Source organism: Scyliorhinus torazame, chromosome 13, assembly GCF_047496885.1.
Source record: "Scyliorhinus torazame isolate Kashiwa2021f chromosome 13, sScyTor2.1, whole genome shotgun sequence".
In the NCBI taxonomy this organism is placed as follows: domain Eukaryota; kingdom Metazoa; phylum Chordata; class Chondrichthyes; order Carcharhiniformes; family Scyliorhinidae; genus Scyliorhinus; species Scyliorhinus torazame.
Window position 1 is genome coordinate 68,315,787 of NC_092719.1, and position 24,270 is coordinate 68,340,056.

Below are 24,270 nucleotides of genomic sequence, written 5' to 3' on the forward strand. Positions count from 1 at the left end.
TCAGTACTGCAGCAGGGACAGAAACCAGATTGGAGAGATTTGAACATGGTGCTCTAAGAACGATGGACATGTTCAAGAACGAGAGAACGGTTGGCGATGGGGTGGCAGTTTGCGAGAACATTAAGACCAAGATTTTTTTTTGAGGAGATGGGGGGGGGGGGGGGGGGGGGAGGCAAGATCTGAAGAGATAACAATTACTATCAGTTAAACGTTTGACTGAGCAGACAAAGAGTGCTTTTAAAAAAAACACAGACAGACAAGGAAAGGTGACACAGGGAGGGAGAGATGTAGGTTGTCAGCGATACAAGGAAGTAACCCATGATGCCCTTCTGTAGGATTGCTAGGTTGGGAGGAACGTGCATATGAAAGATGAGAAATAGCAAGGTAAGGAGATGGTCGTGAATATGGGGAGTTTACCCAAGGGCGAGTGAACTTCAAGTAGAGCAAATGAATTGTGACAGGAGGTTGAAATCACCAAGGATAAGTGCAATACAGAGGGAGAGGAAAACAGGGAAGATAACACATAATGGTACTTGGGTGGATGGTGGAGAAGGAGAATTTTAAAATGACTGGAGTAAAGGGAGAGATTGGGTTTTAAAAGCCTCAGCATCAGTCTTGACAGGGCCAGCGGCCAAAGAGATAATACATAATAATCTTTTTGTCACAATTAGGCTTACATTAACATTGCAATGAAGTTACTGTGAAAAGCCCCTAGTCGCCACATTCCGGCAACTGTTCGGGTACATGGAGGGAGAATTCAGAATTTCCAAATTACCCCCGAATCTTTCAGGACTTGTGGGAGGAAACCAGAGCACCCGGAGGAAACCCACATTGACACAGGGAGAACGTGCAGACTCCTCACAGACAGTGACCCAAGCCGGGAATCGAACCTGGGATCTTGGCGCTGCGAAGCCACAGTGTTAACCACTGTGCTACGACAGTGAGGCTTAATTTTTTGGGTGGTTGGTGGGGTAGCGAGAAAAAATGCATCACCCCTCAGCCTTGCCAGACCATGATGACGGTACAGTTGTGCTAGTGAAAAACCCCTGCTGGAAGAGATATGATAATAGCAGATCTCCTGGCGGAATCCACTGGGAGGAGAGAGTCAGATGGGGAGGAGATCAAGGTCAGTTCCAGCGATCATGCTGATGGAAGGTAGGCGGTTTTGGAGATGCTGCTTATGAGGAAGCAGCGCTGACTGACCTCAATGGGCCAGAGCTCTCCAGCGAGGATTACCTGAGAGGAAGCTAAGCCAAAGTCAACAGCAGGAGAATAGCAAGGTCAAGTAGCAGAGAAGGTTTAGGGCACGGATATGGAAGAGCAGAGTATCCAAAAAGAGATAAATGAAAACAGACTGAACAATAAGAGAAGGGTCGCGGATGGGTAAAGAAAAGTACAAAAAAAATAAGGAAGAACAAAAGTAAAATTAGAAGTGATGTTCAGGTTTGAAGCATTGGGTTTGGCAGTTTGTAGTCAAAACATGCACATGAATAATCATAAGGCATTTATAAAAGGTTAGGTTACATATCAATTATTAGGATACATAGAACCTGGTTAAATGGAGAACAGGACACAGGAGGGAATGGTTAAAGCCAGACTTCTCTTGGGATAAGGTCAGTGTCGATTGCAGCCCACATTTCAATCTGATGAAAATTAATCTATTGCACATCAGATGATCAGGTTCTATAACCGAAGTGAAAACACAAGTCTACAATCTGTGGGTGGTGGGGGAAATGGAATAATCAATTTGAAGTTGGGTGGAATGAATAACCGTCAAAAAAAATCCAGACTGGCATCAGCCATTTTGGAAATTTGAAATTCCAGCTTCAGCCAAGTTTCCCCAAAAGGGTTGAGATTTTATTGCAGTTTAAAAATAAAAACGGTGCGCATTTACAGCTTCAAACTACATTATCACAATGGCGTGGAGTCAAATTCAGATTTATTCTCAATATGCTGCTTTGACTTCACCCTGCAGTGGATAATAACAGATATGATTTTGGGGTGTATGTGATCCAGTTAACTCCAGACGTCATTGTGCGTCCACATTCGACATAGCTGTGGTGTGTGTGTGAGACATGCATTTCTTCATGTAATGCTGCCATTTAGATTAAAAAGATAAGGAGGTCTTCCTATGCAAACATTGACTGTATTATACAAGGGAGGTGGCAGTGAAGTCTGCTCAATTGGAATCATGATCATTTAAACATTTGATGCCAAGTGTTGAAATATGTCCTTTCACTTTAGTGAGTTACCTTCCTTCATAAGCTATTGGTGAATGTACTCAGAAAATCCTAGACACATTGAACAAATGCTTTGCAAACAAAAGTATTACTAAATACTGGCTAATGGGAAGAGGAGTGAAGTGCGATTGTTGAATTCAGTGAAAATCATGCTTACTGATGCAAAATGCAAATATACCAAACGCGACCCCAATCACCAGCCACTTGGTTCTGTCAATACTTCCTCCCAGTGAAAATAAAACGTCATTTAAAGTTTCAGTTTTAAATTCAGGAGACAAGGGTGGTGACAAAGGAGAAAGCTCAAAACTATTTCAAAACCCATACAAAGTTCAAATAGATTTTGCAATTTTTATTACTGTAGCACATTTATACATGACCTTCTAAAAGGCATCCATTTTGAAAGCAAACATTCCATTTTGGAAATGTATTGAGCGATGTCGGATTACAAGTCTGCAGTGAATAGGTTATACTATTTTCACGAGGCAATATATAGCAAAGCACAGACAGTTTGAATAGAATGGCTACCACTTGGCGACAAACTGGACTCAATAATAAAAGGTGTTTCACTTCAGTTCGAAATTGGAATTCTTCCACTAAATGTACTGGGATATTTTCTCTGGCCAACTTAAACAAACATACAGCTAAAAAATATCTCCATTCTCTGCAAATTCCAATGTGCAGCCTTAATTACCACAGCCAAACTAAATCAACTACTTGAACGGACTTGAATTGGGTCAGTTCCAGTTAATTTATTCAATTCAGACTTCAGATTGTGCTGCATCTAATCCTGGAGGAGCAAAATATTCCCCAGTGCTGGCCTATAGCTCTGTGATTAGAGCCCACAATAGATCTTTAAAAAAAAATAATAAATTTGATGCCTGATGCTAAAGTAGTGTCCCAACCACGTCTACCATAGTGGGGATTTACAGTCTCGTGCCATCCGGATGTGATCCCAATTTGAATTTTCTTCAAGAATTAAAAACTTACGGTTTACCTACAGTACATAGATAGAATCTAGTACCAGGAGGCTAAATTTGAGAGAGAGATGGAGTATCCAAAGTCAACAAAATATTCCGAAGGCACTGGGAATTATAAAGAAGTATCAGAATGTTGCCTTCTCCCTATTATTAGTTTCATATCAAATGCAGAAGGTCAATTTTGAGACAACACGAGGAAACCAATGGCGTGTGCTTGGTTAATGTCTAATACAGGCAGTTCAGGATACATTTCTGCAGTTAACTAAAAAAGGTGCGCGATCAATATACAGCCATGAAAAATGAATGATTGGTCTGTTTATGCATCAGAGGAGCATTGGTTTGATTTAAAAAAGTCCAAAACATAGCAAGAACAAAAAAGTATCTCAAATTCCTAGGGCAATGTTATCTTTAACAATTAGCCTAATAATTCCACAGGCACATCACGACAAAATACAACTTTGAAAGCCATGGGCAAAATATTGTACAGTTAATAGAAACATTAGTCACAAAATTCATAGATATATATACAACTATCGGAGACAATTGGCAATTTGGTATTGTACGGATTAAAAGGAAACAACCTTTTCCTGGCCTTGCTGCTAAACCAGAACTCACACCTATGAATTGCTGGCTCCACTATGGTCAAATATCAGCTACTTCCCCTACCAACTATCTGCTAGTTATTCTAATGCAGTTCCACCCACAATGGGGGGAGGCGGGGGGGGGGGGGCAAACAACTCCCACACAGCTGTTGTGGAGAGGGTTGGGAATGGTAGAAAAGCTCGTAAGAGGTGCTTTGGTCTGCCCAGGCCCCTCGCCAACTAGAAGCTTAGGTGTGCCAGTCCAGCTTTGGTTCTGGGAAAACAAACGGGACAAAGTGCAAAGTAAAAAGCAAAGGATGCTGCAAATGGGTTGAACAGCGATAGAATCTGATCCTTGACATATAATAAACAAAACTGCCCTGAACCAACTCAAAAGGCGCTGTAACTTAAAGTCAATTCCAAAAGGCATAGAGGAAAACAAAGTGTGTCCTCTAAAGTGTGTTGCTCAAGATCAACTTTTCTTAGAAGGTAGACGTGGAGGAATCATTCCGTACAAAACATGCCTTCAAAATACAAAATGTGTACCTTTGAGCACAGCAGAATCACTTTTGTAAAACGTACAAAACACGAACCTTTCTATACCACCCCCAAAGAAAAATAAACACTTTACACTTCAATATGCCCAAGTGCCTGGAGAACAAGCACAAATGGTGGCCCACTGATAAATGAATGACCCAATCCAGAACTCAAACAACATTTTCATGCTGTCGATTTGTCTTCAGCTGTTTGAAAGCGGAACATCCTCTAGAGGGCAGCGCAGCAGCTGGAGAGGGTAAAAGTTACTAACTGCTGCAGAATTTGTTGAAAAATAAAACCAGTTAACAAAAGTTCCACAGTAGCCAAGGTTACTTAAACTGAAATACAACTGCGGAGATTAAACACTGGCTGGAAGGGCTGTGACCTAAAGATATGAAAAAAGTACATATCTGAAAAAAATAAACACTTTCCTGTGATTTTAACTTCCCTCATCTAACTTTGTAGCGGCCATGGGCGTCACTCAATACAGACTACTGTAAATGAAGTCACCGCCAGAATTACTTTAAAAATGGTATTTTCTTTCGGGAAGAGGAGGAATGCAGATATATCGGTTTTATTAATGTAGGTTTTATTCCAAGGGGGGGGGGGCGGACCATACACACAAATCAATAGCTTCCACACTTGGCTCAAAGTAATTTACAGGACTCGCGACTGGAATCTACCATGCCAACCCGAACATTCAAAACAAGTGTTCCGAATCTCGAACACGCACTCATGAATTCACACGGGGGGGGGGGGGGGGGGAGTGGAGCGGAATGGCCAGCACAAAATGGGGGGGGGGGGGGGGTAGGATTTATTTTGCTTCCTCCCGCCAAAGAAAGCCATACCTCAGATAGTCTCTGCGACAGAGGATGAGGTTGGCCTTGGTGTACAGCGTTGAGCCCACCTCGCCCAGGCGGCAGTCACAGCAGGCACATTTCAGACAGTCCTCATGCCAGTACTTATCCAGCGCCTTGAGAAGGTAGCGGTCTTTAATCTTGCGGTTGCAGCCAGCACAACCCTTCGGCTTGGTGTCTGGCTGGGCTGAGAGCATTTGTATACCTAGGCGAAAGAGAACAGGTAGGTAGAGGGGGGAGGGAAGGAGATCAGTTACTGGCAGAGCAGAGTGATGTGTGTGTGTTTCAGATCGCAGTACATCAAATTGCTAGCGTTCAGCTACTCAGTTGAATATTCAATTTCCATGTAGACAATATTGTGTATGAAGTGCGTAAAACGATTTATAAAAATGCTGCTTTATGTGCTGTCCATTTTCATTCCCGTCCACGGTTCTGACACCGAGGGGGAATGCCAGCTTCTCACAGAAACAGTTGTGGTCTCCAGGAGGGGGGGTGCCTGCTCTCTCTCCCCCCCCCCCCCCCCCCCCCCCCCCATCTCCCCTCACTCCCATGCCTGGCAAGGGGCAATTTCCTTCCATGTGACATTACAGGAGACACTCGCTCAAATTCGCCCGACCCGATTGGAGCGACAGCAAAACAGAACGGGAAACCTTCCCACCTCTGCTCACGAGAATTCACTCACTTTTCATATTTCCATCCAAGCCATCAAACTCTCCCATTCACCACTCCACCTCAACTCTACCGAAGCCCCCCCACCACCACCACCATTGGCCGTCCTTATAATCACAAGAGGGTCGATATAGCTTTCCTCACAATAATTACAGGGCAGCACGTTTTTTTGAGCCGATTTTTAAAAAAAATGTTGGAGGGATTAACCTCTTTGCCTCAGTAGGAAATACCCTCCCCCAGTTCGCGCATTGAGATCTTAACAGGCGTGCTATAAAGAGGTCCATTATATTGTGGAGGAAGAGAAAATAGCTCGAAGAGCCCATTAGCAAGGAGAGATCAGATCAAAACTGCAATTACTACATTGTCCTCTTCCCCTCTCAATAGCTTCTCACACAAACATCCATTTGACAGAAAGCAGAATTTCCAAATGAAGGGTTAGGCACGGCCCACATAGTGTTTACATTGAGTAATGGTTAAGAGCCCACTTCATCCCATTTAAAACTGTGGTCACTGTTAAATTGCTTTCATTTCGTTGTGAAGAGAACCCACGGTTGATTTCCTCCATTCTCTTACCCTAGTGCCACAGAACCCCCCCCCCCCCTCCCCGGCCCCAACCCCAGTAAAACAGCCTCAACAGTTAACCGGAGAGAGAGAGAAAGTGCCCAGACTCATTATCAGCCTCCAGATTAGCAAGAGTTTCATTCCCGCAGAATATATGTTGCTTCATTGCCGGCTCCCAAGCGGATTGTTAAATCGCTTGTGCCAGGGGATGGATGGATTTGGGCGAATTGGGAGTTTGGGACCCACAGCTGGGGGAATGGCTGAGGCAAATTAAAAGATTTTTTTTGCCAACACACAATCATTAGATCATTGAGGGATGGCAAACAAAAGATTTTTTTAAAAAAACGTTGAAAGCTGGGATCAAACCGAAAGGCCGTTTTCTCGCTCTTGTTCAATGGCTCAAGGCGTCCCCGTGGGCTGTTAGCTCCTCAAGAGACAACAATGCAAATAAATGTCCACAGTTCCCGGGGATGGGAAAAGCTTTTTAAGCAGCGGACCTGGGAACCAATTTGATTCTCTCCCTCAGATGCAGCTGTAAGGCTGAGAGATACTGACATTTTTCCACTCTTATCAGTTTAATTACAGTTTCCATGGCAGCAAAGTGCTGGTGCTTGGCAAAGGCCAATGAGAGATTTGCAACAGCAAGCCCAATTTCTGATGCAGGCAGCATACAAAACAACGGGGGGGGGGGGGGGGGGGAAAGAGAAAAATCCACTCTCACCGTTAACATACCCCGTGCTAATGTCTTTTCCGCAAGAAGATTCAGACGGAATAATGCCAAGGTATCAATTTAAACCTGACAACGTTAATTGGCAGAGAAGGGCATCCTTCAGAAAGCGCTAAAGTAGAGAGCGTCACGCTGATGCTTAAAAAAAAAAGAGACTAAAAGCTCTTCTGCTGTGTCGAATTGCAAACAAAAAAAAAAATGACATTTGCAGCTATCCAAGAACTTTCCTCCTCCTCCCCCTCAACCCCCTCCCTCCTCATTTGACGCCAAAGGGCCCCTTTACCAATTCCATCCCCAGAAGAGAGGCGGGTTTTTGGCAGGCACAGGCAGGATGAAGGGGTGGCCGCGGAACACACACACACCCCGAAGCTGCTCATTGTCCACACTGCAGAAACACCACCGCAGCTTCCACCACTAATCAGGCTGACACTGTGTGTGTGTGTGTGTGTGTGTGTGTGAGAGAGAGAGAGAGAGAGAGAGAATGTCACAGCTTCATGCTTTTTTTTTGGGGGGGGGGGGGGGAAAGAGGGCGAAAAGGGGATAGAAAGAGGGAAAAGATAAACCAAGAAACAAATCTAGGCTGGAATCTTATAATCCACCCTCTTTCCCCGGTGCTGGTTTGCGGCGTTTCAACTTTTAAACACAGCACACAAAAGGAGAACCCTTGAATGTTAACTCGTGGACAGACCAACTTACCAGGGGAGCCAGAGATGCTCAATTCAGTGTCTATATCTGTCAGAACTATACCACACACACACACAGGGCGTAATGACAACATTAAAACAACATCAAGTGCGAACCATTCAGATACAAATACATCCACCCTTGTAGAAAGCAGCTGTAAAATAGCCAGAGGACACTTGTTCACTTACCGTCCCTATTAAACATGAAAAAGAAACCGGCTCCAAATGCTCAAAGATTAACAGCGTGTACCTCCTTCCAAAGACAAGGTCAACACCACTGGAAGGGCCCGGAATGTACCGTAAAAGTTTAAGATAATGCGATCCTTAAGGAGCTGCCAGTAATTTGAGTTGGTCGCAACTCACAGCTACAGGTGTTCTGGCTGGGTACCGGCAGCGTAACCTTTCCCTGCGCGGATTGATTGAGGACAACTTACCTATCAGCTTATGAGAATTGTCCTAAACGAATTCAGCTTCATCATCTACAAATTCAATCCTTCGCCAGCGAGACACAATGCAGTAAAAGGTCATTCAATTATTAGCGAGGAAGCGCGGCTGGGAATGCACACAGACACACACTCACACACACAGGCAGAGCTCAGTCAAGGCACACGGCAGCGCTCCCCACACTTCGGGGGTATTTTAAAGCACAGGCACACTTACTGACGAGCTGGGATGGATCATGCCTCAATGGCTAATTTCACCTCCTCTCTCCCCCCCCCCCCCCCCCCCAATGGTGACATTTACAACCAGCCGCAAGCTTTGGTTATAGTCAGAACCACACGCAGTCACACACACGCTTCCCCACTACCACCCCCTCTTACCAGAACGGCGGTACAGCAATCAGAACCAACCTCTCGAGTTCCTCCAGTACCAGAGACTGCGGATTAATGAGAGCTTTCCTATCGATTTAACCGTTTGAGGAAAAATAAGTGTAGCAGAGCAGTGCCCCCCACCTCTCACGTTTCACAAAAAAATATACCCCTCTTATTTCCCTTTCTCAAACTGCTATGGAATATCAACGTCTTTTGTTAGCCAATGCACAGAGAGAGGAAGAAGCAAGAGAGAAACAAGAATCAAAACAAATGGAACAGCTAATGAAGACAATTAAATTAATTATGTTCAAGAAGATGAGATTTAAAAAAAAACTATGATCTAGTACCCCTCGCTTGCAATGACTGCTCTGTAATTCATGGCAACTGATTAGTGCATCTATGCAAATCTTTGTTTGAATCATTCAACTAATTAAATGATAGGATTATTCTTCTGCCTACAGTGACATCATTTCCCAGTAATTAGTACTGTATTTAGACCGTGGCAATAGATTCTTAGTAACACCAGCGATCTGCAGACATTAAACCACTTTCTTCACACGCCTATGACCAAGTGCCAAACCCCGATTTATATGTTGTTCTTTCATCATCTCGGCGAATAATATGCCACAACCACATTTGATAAAAACACACACACACAAATCAATAGTTAACATTCAGCTCCATGCCATTTCTCTAATTTCTTGTTCGCTCCCCACCACACAAAAAATGTAATGATAATTAGATAGATCATAAAATGCTCCTCTTTACATTATGACTGATGAAATGCATTAAAGCTGACAGGGTATTACCTGACAGTAATTAGGTTTTGTCATGAATTAAATTATTTGAATGCGGACTATCTTCCCAATCATGCAATTTTCAGGGATTTTTTTTTTTGTCAGACTAAAAAGAGAGCGAGACAGAAAATAGCATTTCTCTCCCACCCCCCTTCATAATCATATGAATTATTCACAGAATCATCACAAAAAAAAAACATAGTTGAAGAGGCCCACCACTTAATGCATTGCACAGATGTGATCAGCAATGATTACCAGCGATGAAATACTAGTACACAGAAAAGTGATTGGGTGAACAAGAGGTGGAATTTAATCATCAGCTGATATTCTCCAGATATTAAACCCCCCCCCCCACCAATTCATAACCTCCACAAATTCATCCACCGAGCCCCCCCCCCCCCCCATTTCAAAGAGAAATTTCTGCATTTACACTCTGGATTAAGCTGTCAGCTTGTTTCAAAACTGGGCAAGCATTTTCCTTCACAATGGGTTAAAATTAAGTGCTTAATTGAAGACTCTCAAGAAACCCCTTTCAAAAAATAACTAGAGGAGATGGTTATTTCCTACTTTTAATGTTCCAGCCCAAGCTGTTCCTCCAAAACCCATTGCAAGGTTGCCATCCATCAAATAGTGTACTTAATCCCCTGGATTTACAAGCATACTTCAAAATCAAATGTACCAACACAAGACAATTATCAAACTCACCTTATATTAAATCACTGCTGGTGGGGGTGGTTTAAAAAAAAAACCCGGTCCAAGTTTTCACTTTTTCTCCTGCTGCACACTATTATGTTGTTCTGAGGTCTTCCCTATTCCTCAATAAAAATAAAACAAACAGAAATCCTGTACTCACAAATATAAATACTAGACAACAGGGTGCTGTTGAGGCAAGAATTAAGTGCTATTTTTTTTTTTCACCTTCTTTTGAAAAAAACCTCAGTTTCCAAGGAAGACAGAAAGAGTAAATTTCTTTTCATGGGAATGACGGCAGAACGAGTTACTTGTTCCTTCTAACCGCGACAGCAAGGATGAAAGGGCCACCTGTCTCTCTCTCTCTCTTCTCTAGCTAAGCACAAAACCTGAGTGGGCCAGCTCCTTTTCCTCCACTATTTAAGCACCTCACCAGGTCCCTAGTTAGCAGCTTCCTTCAGCTCATCCAAGAAGCTGACAAGTACTGTTAGAGGAGGCTGTACATGTTGCTCTAATGGACCTCATTAAGTTCTACTTACAGATGTTCTCTTAACATAATTGATCTGTGGTGAGTTGAGAGGACTGCAACTTATTCCCCAGCCCCCAATTACGGTTGGGTAATTAGATCCCCAACCTCCAATTTTTCACATTCACCCTTCTAACATTCCAAAATATCAAAGTATCTCTTTCTCACAAAGCCCCCCTCCTCCTCCTCCTCCCCCTCCCCTTACTGGACTCCACTCGCTCATAGTATTGACAGTTAGATCTGCTAACCTTTGTAGTGACGCCAGTTTTAATAGCACATTCAGTTCACTGACAGAGCTCCATCATTTCTCCCCTTTTCCCTCCACTTTTCATTCCACTCTCACAACAAAGGGGGACGAGGGGAGGGGAGGAAGATAAAGGAACTTTGTAGAGTTTGTACTTTCTGATGAAAGCTACTAATGATCAGCCTTGGCAGGGGAAGTTCTGTTTTTAACTTCTTTTTTTCAGAATCTGTTTTAATTCCTCAGATAGAAACTTTAAGGAGCAGTGAAGGAGAGAGGTGCTGCTCTGAAACAGCGAGGAAAAAAAAAAATACCACACACCTGGGACAGATGAAGCCAAACCAATGCTTTTATAATGCCAATCAGCGAGGCTGTTATCATCCCGCTAATTAGGAAAACAGCCTAAAACAGAGAGCACTTTGGGAAATGGTAATGCTATGGTTTTGCACTTGAAAGAGGAGACATTTCCTCTGCTGTAGAATCCTGGACTGGCACTGGCAATCCTTTCACTAATAGATAAGGTTTGCTGTGTACCTTTTCCCCTTAAACAAAAGGGAAGACGTTGCCAAAGAATTGGCCGAAAGAACTTTGATAGTCTCAAGGGAGTTAAAGGCCATAACACATTATAACATTGGTCGAGTTAATTTTCAGTCTGAATTAAGAGGTCTGCATTACGTACTGCTGGTGTGAACATTCATGCTTCTTATGAATGTTAGGGGGATACACAGATTTTCACTTGCTAAGGCCTTGTCAGGGTCATTAAGGATGAACCCATGTGTCACTAGGCACTTAAGGGGGAGGCTGTGCTATAGTGGTAATGTCTGTGGATTAGTAATCCAGAGGTCCAGGTTAATGCCCCTGGAGACACAGGTTCAAATCCCACCATGGCAGCAGCTGGTGCAACCTAAATTCAATTATAAATCTGGAATGTAAAGCTAGTCTCTAGCAATGGTGACCATGAAACTATTGTAACTTGTTGTACATACCCATCTGTTTCGCTAAAGTCCTTTACGGAAGGAAATCTGCCATCCTTGTCTGGCCTGCATTTGACCACAGACCCACAGCAATGTGGTTGACTCTGAAGTGGCCTAACAAGCCACTCAGTGGTATCAAATTGCTACAAAGTCTTAAAAAAGGAATGAAATCGAATGGACCACCCACCCGGCATCGACCTAGGCACTGAAAATGAGAATGGCAAACCCAACCCTGTATCACTGTTCCTTCACTGCCACTGGGACTCCCCCTTAATACTGTGGGTGTAACTATCGCTCAGGGACTGCAGAAGACAGCAGCTCACCAGCAACATCTTGAGTGCAGTTTGGGTCAGACAATGAATACTGGCCCAGCCAGCTTTGGCCATATTCCGTGAAAGAATATAAAAACTTCTGCAAGATTAAATAAATAATCGCTTATTGTCACGAGTAGGCTTCAATGAAGTCACTGTGAAAAGCCCCTAGTCGCCACATTCCGGCGCCTGTTCGGGGGACCCCACGCTGCTGCCTTGTTCTGCATTACAAGCCAGCTATTTAACCCAGTGTGCTAAAGAGAAACATTTCAAAGCCTCACCACTTCAACAAGGGAAATGAATAATATGGAGGTATTTTCATGGCACGAAGACCATCTGTGCAGTGGCCACTGGTGGGAATATTGCAATGGAAGAGAAGCGGTCAGCTCAGGTGTAGAGAGGCTTAAGAGAAGTGCAATGCACAACAAGTGCTAAAGCAAGCTCAAGGTCTATGACAAGAAAAAAGACTGCCTGTACATAGTGGAGGAGTGAATATAAATGGCGTCAGTCCCAGAGGACTGCTTTCCCCATTGACAGCTGACTGGCAGTGATTTAACCTGAGGGTCACCACACCTCAGATAATGTTGAGAAGGTGGGCCTTCATGAATAACCTCAGCTGGTACAAGAATTGAACCCACGCTATTGGTGTCATTCTGCAACATGAACCAGCCATCCAGCCAACTGAGCTGAGCAATCCCCCAATGGTGGAGTAGTGCATGAGCTGATTTGGAATTATATGTTTGGGACAGCACAGAGATATGAGATATGCTAACTGGTCTAAGAAAACCAAAATGATTTGGACTGTCCTCTCCTGCCAGCAGGACTAAAGGTCACCAGCATCCTGAAATGCTAGGACATGAGGACAATCCAGACACACATTGAAAAGATGTCAGAAGATAGCTAGTTCACTGTGCACTGCTCCATCTGAAACCTGCTGTTGTTACAAACCTAGCTACATACACCTCAGTAAAAAACATCATGGGCGGGATTCACCGACCCCCCCCCGCCGGGCCGGAGAATCGCCGGGGGGCGGCATGAATCCCGCCCCCGCCGGCTGCTGAATTCTCTAGCGCCGGGGTTTTGCCGGGGGCGGGAATCGTGCCGCGCCGGTCGGCGGCCGCTGGCGGCGCGATCCCCTCCCCGCCGATTCTCCGCCCCGCAATGGGCCGAGCGGCCGCCCGTTTTCGGCCGGTCCCGCTGGCGTAAATCAAACCAGGTCCGTACCGGCGGGACCTGGCTCTACGGGCGGCCTGCAGAGTCCTTGGGGGGGGGGGGCACGGGGGGATCTGGCCCCGGGGGGTGCCCCCACGGTGGCCTGGCCTGCGAACGGGTCCCACCGATCCGCGGGCGGGCCTGTGCCATGGGGGCACTCTTTTCCTCTGCGCCGGCTGCTGTCAACCTCCGCGATGGCCGGCAGGGAGAAGAACCCCCCTGAGCATGTGCTGGGATGATGCCAGCACACGCTGGTGCTCCCGCGCATGCGCCAACTCGCGCCGGCCGGCGGTGGCCCTTCAGCACCGGTTGGCATGGCACCAAGCCTTTCTGCGCCGGCTGGCGCGGTGCCAACCCCGCCGGCGCCGGCGCCGGCCTAGCCCCTGAAGGTGCGGAGGATTCCGCAGCTTCCGGGCGGCCCGACGCCGGAGTGGTTCACGCCACTCCTCGGCGCCAGTACGGCCCGCCCTGCCGGGTAGGGGAGAATCCCGCCCCATGATTGCCTTCTCTAAGGTAAGTGGCATAATTGACGGCATACATGTTAATAATGTCTAATAATCATCAACTTTATTGTCACACGTAGGCTTACATTAACACTGCAATGAAGTTACTGTGAAATGCCCCTAGTCGCAACATTCTGGCACCTGTTCGGGTACTCAGAGGGAGAATTCAGAATGTCCTAACAAGCACGTCTTTCGGGACTTGTGGGAGGAAACCGGAGAACCCAGAGGAAACCGACGCAGTCACAGGGAGAACGTGCAGACTCCGCACAGACAGTGAGCCAAACTGGGAATTGAACCTGAGACCCTGGCGCTGTGAAGCAACAGTGCTAACCATGTGCCACTGTGTTACACCCATGTCCGCAACAATACAATCACCCTGATCTTGCTGGGTTGGGATTTCCAAAAGCAGCAAGTAGTCTGATTGGAACACTCTTTGTGTGTGTGTGTGTGTGTTTTTTAACAGGTTATTTGTTATAAAGCCCGCCTGATTGACTGGCTTGTCTCCCTGATGGGTGGGGTACTCTGCAGCAGAGACCACAATGCAAGAATATGTAGGCTTCCTGGATAGGATGATGGGATTATGGTGCAATTTTGGGGAGCGAGGGAGGGAGGGTGATAGTGGGCAAGGATCAGATTCTGGATTTCCGTGATCATGAACATGGTACACCCAATCACTGGGGAGGGGGCCTGATTGAATGGAAGAACAGGTTTTTTGGGGGTTCTGGGGGAAGCACTCTTCCTCCTTCTATAACAACAAGTGTACCTCTTTCACCCAGCAGTATTTGCTTCCCTCTAGTTGCCAGGTTTCTAGAAGCCCCCAAAATCTGTTTAGCCAGCAATAAAACTGGGGGAGAGGGAAAGTCCTAGTCATAGAGTCCTACAGTACAGGTCCATCACATCTGCGCCGGTCAAAAACAACCACTTACTTATTCTAATCTCATTTTCGAGCACTTGGCCCATAGCCTTGTATGCCTTGGCATCGCAAGTGCACATCTAAATACTTCTTAAATATTATGAAGGTCTTTGCCTCCACCACCCTTTCAGGCAGTGATTTCCAAACTCCCACTACCGTCTGAGTGAAAAGGTTTTTCTTCACAGACCCTCTAAACCTCCTGCCCCTTACCTTAAATCTATGTTCCCTGGTCATTGATCTCTCCACCAAGGGGAAAAGTTTATTCCTCTCTACTCTATCTATGTCCCTCATAATTTTATGCATGTCAATCATGTTCCCCCTCGGTCTCCTCTGCTCCAAGGAAAAGAACCCCAGTGTATCCAATGATAAAAGCAAATTACTGCGGATGCTGGAATATGAAACAAAAACAGAAAATACTGGACAATCACAGCAGGTCTGAAAGCATCTGTGGAGAGAGAAGGGAGCTAACAAGTCTATCCAATCTCTCTTCATTACTAAAACTCTTCAGCCCAGGCAATATCCTGGTAAATCTCCACTACACCTTTTCCAGTGCTATCACATCCCTCCTATAATGTAGATTCCAGAACTGCACACAACGGCACTCTAGCTATGACCTAATCAACGTTTTATACAGTTCCAGCATAACCTCCCAGCTCTTAAACTCTACGCCTCGACTAATAAAGGCAAGTATACCATATGCCTTCTTAACCACTGTATCCACTTGCTCTGTTACCTTAAGGGAACAAAGTACAAAGAACATTAAAGCACAAGGACAGGCCCTTCGGCCCACCAAGCCTGTGCCAATCCAGATTCCTTATTTAGACCTTCTACTTATTGCCCAAATAATCCGTATCCCTCCATTCCCCGCCTATTCATGTGTCTGTCAAGATATATCTTAAATGTTGCTTTCGTGCCTGCCTCCACTGCCTCCACTGGCAACACATTCCAGGCACTCACCACCCTCTGCGTGAAAAACTTTCCCCACACCTCTCTCCTAAACTTTCCCCCTCTCACCTTGAACCTGTGCCCCCTTGTAATTGAGTCTTCCACCCTGGAAAAAAGCTGTTGACCAGTCACCCTGTCTATACCTCTCGTAATGCTGTAGACCTCAATCAGGTCTCCCCTCAGCCTCCATCTTTCCAAAAAAAACAATCCGAGTTTATTCTTGGTTAACATCCTACATACCAGGCATCATCCTGGGAAACCTTCTTTGCACTCTCTCCAAAGCATCCATGTGCGTCTGGTCGTGTGGCGACCAGAACTGCACGCAATATTCCAAATGTGTCCGACCTACAGTTTTCTACAACTGCAACATGATCTGCCGATTCCTGTACTCAATGCCCCGGCAGATGAAGGCAAGCATGCTGAATGTCTTCTTGACCACCTTATCCACCTGCATTGCCGCTGTCATGGAACTATGGACCTGAATGCCCAGATCCCTCTGTATGTCAATGTTCCTAAGGGTTCTGCCTAGCACACTGGGCTAAATCGCTGGTTTTGAAAGCAAACCAAGGCAGGCCAGTAACACGGTTCAATTCCTGTACCAGCCTCCCCGAACAGGTGCAAGAATGTGGCGACTAGGGGCTTTTCACAGTAACTTCGTTTGAAGCCTACTTGTGACAATAAGTGATTTTCATTTCATTTACTGTATAATTCACACCTGAATTTGATTTTCCAAAATGCATCACCTCGCATTTGTCCAGATTGAACTTCATCTGCCGTTTCTCTGCACAACCCTCCAATCTATCTAAATTCTGCTGTATTCTCTGACAGTCCCCTTCACGATCTGCAACTCCACCTGTCTTACTGTCATCTGCAAACTTGCTAATCAGACCATCTACATTTTCCTCCAGATTATTTTATGTATTACAAACAACAGTGGTCCCAGCACTGATCCCTGTGGAACACCACTAGTCACAGATATCCATTTTGAAAAACACCTTTCCACTTGTACTCTCTGTCTCCTGTTGCCAGGTCAGTTCTTTGTCCATCTCGCTAGCACACTCCGAATCCCATGCGACTTTACTTTTTATACCAGTCTGCCATGAGGGACTTTGTCAAACGCCTTGCTAAAGTCCATGTAGATGACATCCACAGCCTTTCCCTTATCAATTAATTTTGTCATCGCCTCAAAAAATTCTACATGCACACCAAGGTTCCTCTGATCCTCGGTGCTTTCCAGGGTCCAGCCATTTATCATGTATTCCCTTGCCTTGTATGTCCTGCCCCAGTCTGAGTCATGCAGTCTTATTTAAAAAAAAATTCAAATTAATGGGCAATTTAGCGTGGCCAATCCACCTACCCTGTACATCTTTGGATTGTGGGAGTGAGTCCCATGCAGACACGGGGAGAATGTGCAAACTCCACACGGACAGTGACCTGGGGCCGGAATCGAACCCGGGTCCTTGGGGCCGTGACGCAGCAGTGCTATCATTACAATGTTTCAGTGCGTGACTGGCATCTGTGAGCAGGATGTATCCATGCCTTTATCCCTCCTTCTTTAAAACTGGACACAGAAAAGATACAACCGAAAAAAACACTTCAGCGTTCATCAGGATGTTAACACAATCCTTAAAATGATCAATAAGATATAAGATATGCACCCGAGGAGATCTCCAGAATTAGGCTGGTTTTCTGAGTGCTGAACATTATTACCATGGACAGAGGACGTACCAGCCAGCAATAAGTTGTGGAGGGCCAGGAAAGTAAGGTGAAGGAGTAGGCTGGCCATTACAGTCAGGGAAACAGGCATGTGTCATAATATGTCTGTGAATAGTTCAGTACATAGTTAGTAATGCAACCTCCGGCCAGCTGGTGGCATCAGATATCGGTCATGTGATTTGAGACTCTTGCCAGTTGGTAGTAAGGCGTACAACAGGACAGCGCATAGGGTAGCTCCAGGAACGTTCACGGAACTCATTTAGTAACTTTGTATAGTAATCTGTTTGTTATATTTTCACGTGTTCATCAATAAATCATCGCTCTAATTAAACAACTAGATGTTCTGTCTACATCATTGCATTGGCAAGATAGCAGAACACAACATGGTACCAGGCGTGCAGAACATTTAAAGGTAGCAACAGAAAAGACGAAGCAAAATAGGCTGAAGAACGAAATAGAGAAGATTCTTCCACCGACCTGGTGAAATACGACCATGTGCGACTCAACGTGACAAATGATGGTGAAGTTCTAGATGGAAGGTTTAAAGGCACCGCACCAGATTCAAATCTGCCTACCATAATCGAAAACTGGCGCGTTTTCAAACAACAGTTTAAACTCTATGCTTAGAAGAGAGGTGCATTGCGTTGCTGCTCATGGTAGCAGGTCCTCAAGCAATCGAAATCTACAATACCATTGCTTTTGATAGCGAAGTGGAAAGCAAGAGCTATGGACCTGGATACTCCGACCTGCGCCAGGTCAGAGAATCGCCGGGGGGGGGGGGGGGGGGGGGCGTGAATCCCGCCCTGCCGCTCCGACACCAGCTGCCGAATTCTCTGGCGCCGTTTTTTTGGCGGGGGCGGGGATCGCGTCGCGCTGGTCGGGGGCCGTTGGCAGTGGCCCCCCCCGGTGATTCTCCGGCTGCTGATGGGCCGAGCGGCCACCTGTTTTCAGCCAGTCCCACCGGCGTGGATTAGATCAGGTCCGTACCAGCGGGACCTGGCTCTGAGGAAGGCCTGCGGAGTCCTCAGGGGGGACCCCTCGGTGGCCTGGCCTGTGATCGGGGCCAACCGATCTGCGGGTGGTTCTGTGTAAAGCTCCGCCATGGTCGGCGCGGAGAAGAAACCCCCTGCGAATGCGCAGGAATCACACCAGCGGTTCTGGGAACACCCTGGTGCTCCTGCGCATGCGCCAACTCGCGCCGGCCAGCGGAGGCCCTTCGGCGCCGGTTGGCACGGTGCCAACCACTCCAGTGCTGGCCTAGCCCCCGAAGGTACAGAGGATTCCGCACCTTCCGGGCGGCCCGATGCTGGAGTGGTTCACGCCACTCTTTGGCGCCCGTACGGCCCGCCCCGCCAGATACCGGAGAATCCTGGCCATGATGAGGTGATAAAGTACTTCAATCGGCATTGCTGTCTGAAAAACAATGAAACATTTGAAAGATACATATTTCGTACGTGTACCCAAAAAAACAGGCAAATCTTTTGATAACTTTCTAACCGACTTGAGGCTGAAGGCCCGGCCCTGCAATTTCAGTAATCTTGGGTTATTGATGATCCATGACCAAGTAGTGTTTGTGTGATTGAATGCTAAACTCCATGAGAGATTGTTATGGGAAGAAGATATGAAATTGCAAAATATTATTCCGATCTGCCATGCGAGTGAGCACACTCAGCTTGAAACATTTTGGCGCCAGCATGGAAGAAGACGTCAGTGCCATCAGCACTGTGACGCAGTTCAATAAAAACGTGGTCTCAGTGCAGGCGGCAATTTTAAGCGGCCGACCAGGTCCGCCATTTTGTTCCAGAAATGTGGCAATCATCATGGGCCACGGCAATTTCCAGCATATGGAAAAATATGCTCAAGGTATGGCCGCACAAATCATTTTGCAAAACAATATTTTTCGCGTCCTCCAGTGGACCAATCAAGATCAGTCAATGCAGTTGATGAGATGTCCCCGGAAGAATAATTTTTCATTGATTTCATTTCAACCAAGGACATGATGAGTCCGATCATAAAAAGTGAAGAAGTTATACGGACCAGCAGTGACAACAGTAATGACAAACTTGATGCCATTGAAAGCAGATGGAGCACCCAACGCTGGGGATGTGGATCCACCCCAGACACCAGAGTGTGAGGCTCTGCAGCCGCTACTGAAGGTGCAGACTTGACCGCAACCCTCAGAAGTATGCCAACACGAGACATCTCAGCAGACGATCTTCAAGCAACCACGCCCATAGCACAAGTAAGCAGCAAGACGGGTGCTACCAAAGCCAAGCAGTCAAAGAGGAGCAGTCACAAAATCAGTCACAGAATCGCTCTTACGAAAAAGAAGAGGAAGAGAAGATCCCGTGAGTCCCATCACCTGTGATGCTAAACAAGAAGACATCGGCATTGATGGTAAACTAGACGTCATCGGCAATGTGGCCGACAGGCCAGAAGCTACATGACGACGCAGCAAAAAGCAACGTGTTAAGAAACAAAAGAAACTGGTGATGCCAGCAAGGATGCCGGTCGTCAGGACGTATTGCCTCAAAATGCTAAGACAAAAAAGACCTGTACGGAATTCGGTCTTCCAGAAACAAAAGAGACGACGGGAAGCTGATAAAAGCCCAGAATATCAATGAAGTGATTTTGTCGGAGATACACAATGAGCTGTGCATCAGGGACACATTCATCAAGCATTTCATGTTGATTCCTGCACAGTTGCATCTGCATAAAATAATACAGAACTTGTGTTAAAGAATAATACAAATCATGTTATTGTATATAAATGTTAACTTTGCCAAAGGAAGGAAGATGTGGTGATATGCCTGTGAATAGTTTTGTACATAGTAATGCGAGCTCCCGGCCAGCTGGCGGCGTCAGACGTCGGTCACGTGACTTCTAATTTAGCATCTCGCCAGTTGTAAGGCATACAACAGGACAGTCGCACATAGGGTATCCCCAGGAGACATCACCGAACCCATTTAATAACTTTGTCTGTACAGTAATCTGTTTGTTATCTTTCCACGTGTTCATCAATAAATCATCGTTCTAGTTAAACAACTAGATATTCTGTGTACATCATTGCATCGGCAAGATAGCAGAACACAACATGCAGGTCTAACTACCCAAACCTGTTAAGGATCCCTGCAAATGGGTACTGGTACTTCCAACTAGAGATATTTACAGTCGTAGGATTGATATTTGTTTCATTTATTTAGTTACAACAGTATTTTGTTGAATATGTTTTGTTCGGTCGCCGCTTATGTTGATACTTAATATACTTTGCACCAGAGTTGGTCCCTTGTCAGATAGGAACGTCTTCCTTTTGCCGGTGGAGGTCCTGATAACCAAATAGTTTGCTAGTGGAAGACGTAGCATTGGATATAATGTCCACATAATAAAAGCAGAACATGCTGGGTAAACTCAGTGGGTCTGGCAGCATCAGTGGAGAGAGAAACAGAATTAACGTTTTGAGTGCATATGACTCCTCTTCAGAACTGTTTGGAACTTCAATTCCGAAGAACATTCATAGAACCATAGAATTCCTACAGTGCAGAAGGAGGCCATTCGGCCCATTGAGTCTGCACCGACCCTCTGAAAGAGCACCTTACCTAGGCCCACTCCCACACGCTATCCCCGTAATCCCACCCAACCTGCACATCTTTGGACACTAAGGACCAATTTAGCATGGCCAATCCACCTAACCTGCACATCTTTGGAGGAAACCAGAACACCCAAAGGAAACCCACACAGACATGGGAGAAAGTGCAAACCACACACAGACAGTCATCCAAGGCCGGAATTGAACCAGGGTCCCTGGTGCTGTGAGGCAGCAGTTGTAACCATTGAGCCACCGTGTCATCCCACTATTATTGGACTCCAAACCGTAACTCTGTTTCTCTCTCTGCAGATGTTGCCAGACATGCTGTGATTTTCCAGCATGCTCTGTTTTTACTTCAGATTTCCAGCAACCATGGTGTTTCACATTTATTTTAGCATTGGCAGTTGGTGGCTGGTGAGGTGCAGGAAACATAAGAATAGTCACGTCACAGTTGTCATCTTGCTTTTAGAAGCAGCACATACTGCCAATTGTGCAGGGGCATGTGATGGTGCAGGACTGCTGCATGGGGCCACTTGGATTCTTTTTGTTATTCCATACATGCCATGACTGGGAGCAACTGCTTAAACCCCCCCCCAGATCTCTGGAATGGTGGACACTAATGAGGTCTCAAGATCCCTTTCCTTATAGTTGCTTATTGCCACACACCAAGCATGTTGGAGTTGATCAGCAGTGGTCCTGGAGTTCTGATGGTATAAAGTTAGATTTGGTCGCCATATCTGAGGAAGGGAATTTTTGACTTGGAGATGGTACAGCGAAGATTCAGTAAATTGGTTCCTGGTTAGGGAGAATTGTACGATGATGAGAGGCAGAGTAAATTGGGCCTTTGATAGCTGGGGTTTTGAAGAGTCAGAGGCGGCCTCATTGAAATGTTTACAAGTCTGAAGTGGCTTTACAAGCAAGACACTGAGAAGCTGTTTCCCTTGCTTGGCGAATTTAGAGGGAGAGGCTGCACAGCCGCTGGCTAACGGGTCAATCACTTGGCACTGAAATGAGGAGAAATTGCTTGATTTAGAGAGTTGTGAATCTTTGTAATTGTCTTTCCCAGAGGATTGTGGATGCTCCATTATTGAATGTATGGAAAACCATGACAAATCTTTGATCTCTGAGAGGATAAAGGGATATGGGGAGCAGACAGGAGGGTTGTGGTAAAAGGTCAATCATGGTTTCAATGAATGGCAGAGCAGGCTTGAGGGGCTGAATGGCCTGCTCTAGCTCCTATTTCTTGTGTTTTTATTTTTATATTTTTTTAATTTTAGAGTACCCAATTCATTTTTTCTAATTAAGGGGCAATTTAGCGTGGCCAATTGACCTACCCTGCACATCTTTGGGTTGTGGAGACGAAACCCACGTAAACACGCGGAGAATGTGCAAATTCCACACGGACAGTGACCCAAGGCCGGGATCGAATCTGGGACCTCGGTGCCGTGAGGCAGCAATGCTAACCACAGTGCCACCGTGCTGCCTCTTTCTTGTGTTTTTATGTTCTTAACTGTTCCATGGCAAGAGTAGGAACAACTATAAGAGGTACTGTGATAACCTGGACAAATAGAATGTCTATTGTAGAAGCCACACAGTTATTGCCAGACAGCAGTCATACCCCCTTCCTCGCCAGCATTGGAGCACCCCCTCCATTCTTTTTTTCCCCAAATACGGGGCAATTTAGCACGGCCAATCCACCTACCCTGCACATCTTTTGGGTTGTGGGGTGAAACCCACCCAGACAAGGGGAGAATGTGCAAACTCCACACGGACAGTGACCCTGGGATCACTGAGATCGAATCTGGGTCCTCGGCGCCATGAGGCAGCAGTGCTAACAACTGCATTCCTGTGTCAACCCCCTATTCTAAGTGTCCGCTCCACTCATCCCGCTGCCATGCAGGCATAACTCTCCCCTCCACCATTTCCCCCCAATGGTGCTCCATAGATTTACCAACTTTGTCCCCACCCCATGGTTCCGCCCCTGGCACGTCCCCCAGCACTACTAACCTGACACTGTCAAGTTGGCACTGTCAACTTGGCACTACCAGGTGACAGTGCAAGGGTGTCAGGTGGCTGTGCCAGGACACTGTCCAGTCATGCACCTCACCACCCGGTGGCTATATTCACCTATGAGCTCCCAGCTTGGTCATCATGACTAGTTTCTATTTTTGGAAACCGGTAGTGATTCCCACCGGCATCACGTCACACTGGCGGAGGGGGAACATTTGACGATCCTGGAAGCTATGGCATTAAATTGATCATGAATCAATTAAAATCCATAATAACCAGGTTCAAACCCTCGCTGTGCATGAACCTGATTACGCTGCTGGTGGGGAGGTCGGGGAAGATCTCAAACTAAGATCTCGCCGCCGTCAATCCCATTAACTTACAAGAGTTAGCGGCCATAATGGGATTTACGTCCGTGATGAACAGCACCTGAAAATGTTGCCCTACATCTTTGCTGCTATTCCCTATGACAGTGAAGCAATTTTCTTATGTTATTTTTAATATTTGTTACTTTCCTCATGCCCACATAATTGACAGATGTTCTCTCCTTTCTGCTCTTCGATTTGTGGAACTTCTTTACACTGTCACTAAATTTCAGATGCCAAATTCACTCCTTGAGGTGAAATATTGCACACACTGTCCCCCTTGCTTATGTCGAAGTTATCAGGTCCCATTAGAAACCTGCTGCCCCTGGTACAGGCGACTGCTTCTTCATTTGGCTCACTTGCCAGCATTCTTGTCTCTGAGTCAGTCGTGTTCAAACTTAACTTGTGTGTTTTGCCTAGATTGACTTTTCAGTGCTGTGCTGAGGGAGACTTTTACCATCGGAGGTGCTGCTTTTGAGGTGAAATGTTGGCTGGAATTCTCCGCCCATTGCGATTCACTTTCCCCCCCGGGTTTCCTGGCAACGTGGGGTGGCTTCAATGGCAAATCCCATTGACAAGCGGTGGGGAAGACAGCAACACCAAGAACCATGTGGCAAGGGAAATGCAGAATCCAGCCCGTTATATCTGCCTCTGAACGTGGATGCAAAAGTTCTCGTGGCACAACTCAGAAAGATTCGGGAATTTTCCCAGTGCCCTGTCCAGCGTTTCTTCCTTAACCAACACCTCCAAAAACAGATGAATTGGTCATTCTGTGCAAAATGAATGCAACAGTTGCCGGTGGAACCGTTTCTATGCATCAGTCATAATAGTTGGATGTGA

General features: G+C 46.0%; 1 protein-coding gene and 1 long non-coding RNA gene across 2 annotated transcripts in view; one reads left to right on the plus strand and one right to left on the minus strand.

The window, feature by feature from the left end:
- Window positions 1-8,202, minus strand: part of lmo3 (LIM domain only 3) — a 68,624-nt gene extending 60,422 nt beyond the window's left edge. Inside the window, exons 1-2 of the mRNA XM_072471731.1 lie at window positions 8,022-8,202; window positions 5,184-5,397 (exon numbers count right to left, since the gene is read on the minus strand). Of these exons, the coding sequence (XP_072327832.1) occupies window positions 5,184-5,397; window positions 8,022-8,037 (230 nt within the window). The 5' untranslated portion in view covers window positions 8,038-8,202. The remainder of the gene's footprint in view (window positions 1-5,183; window positions 5,398-8,021) is intronic.
- Window positions 5,324-24,270, plus strand: part of LOC140388094 (uncharacterized) — a 36,408-nt gene continuing 17,461 nt past the window's right edge. Inside the window, exon 1 of the long non-coding RNA XR_011934084.1 lies at window positions 5,324-5,415. This is a non-coding gene — a long non-coding RNA (uncharacterized lncRNA). The remainder of the gene's footprint in view (window positions 5,416-24,270) is intronic.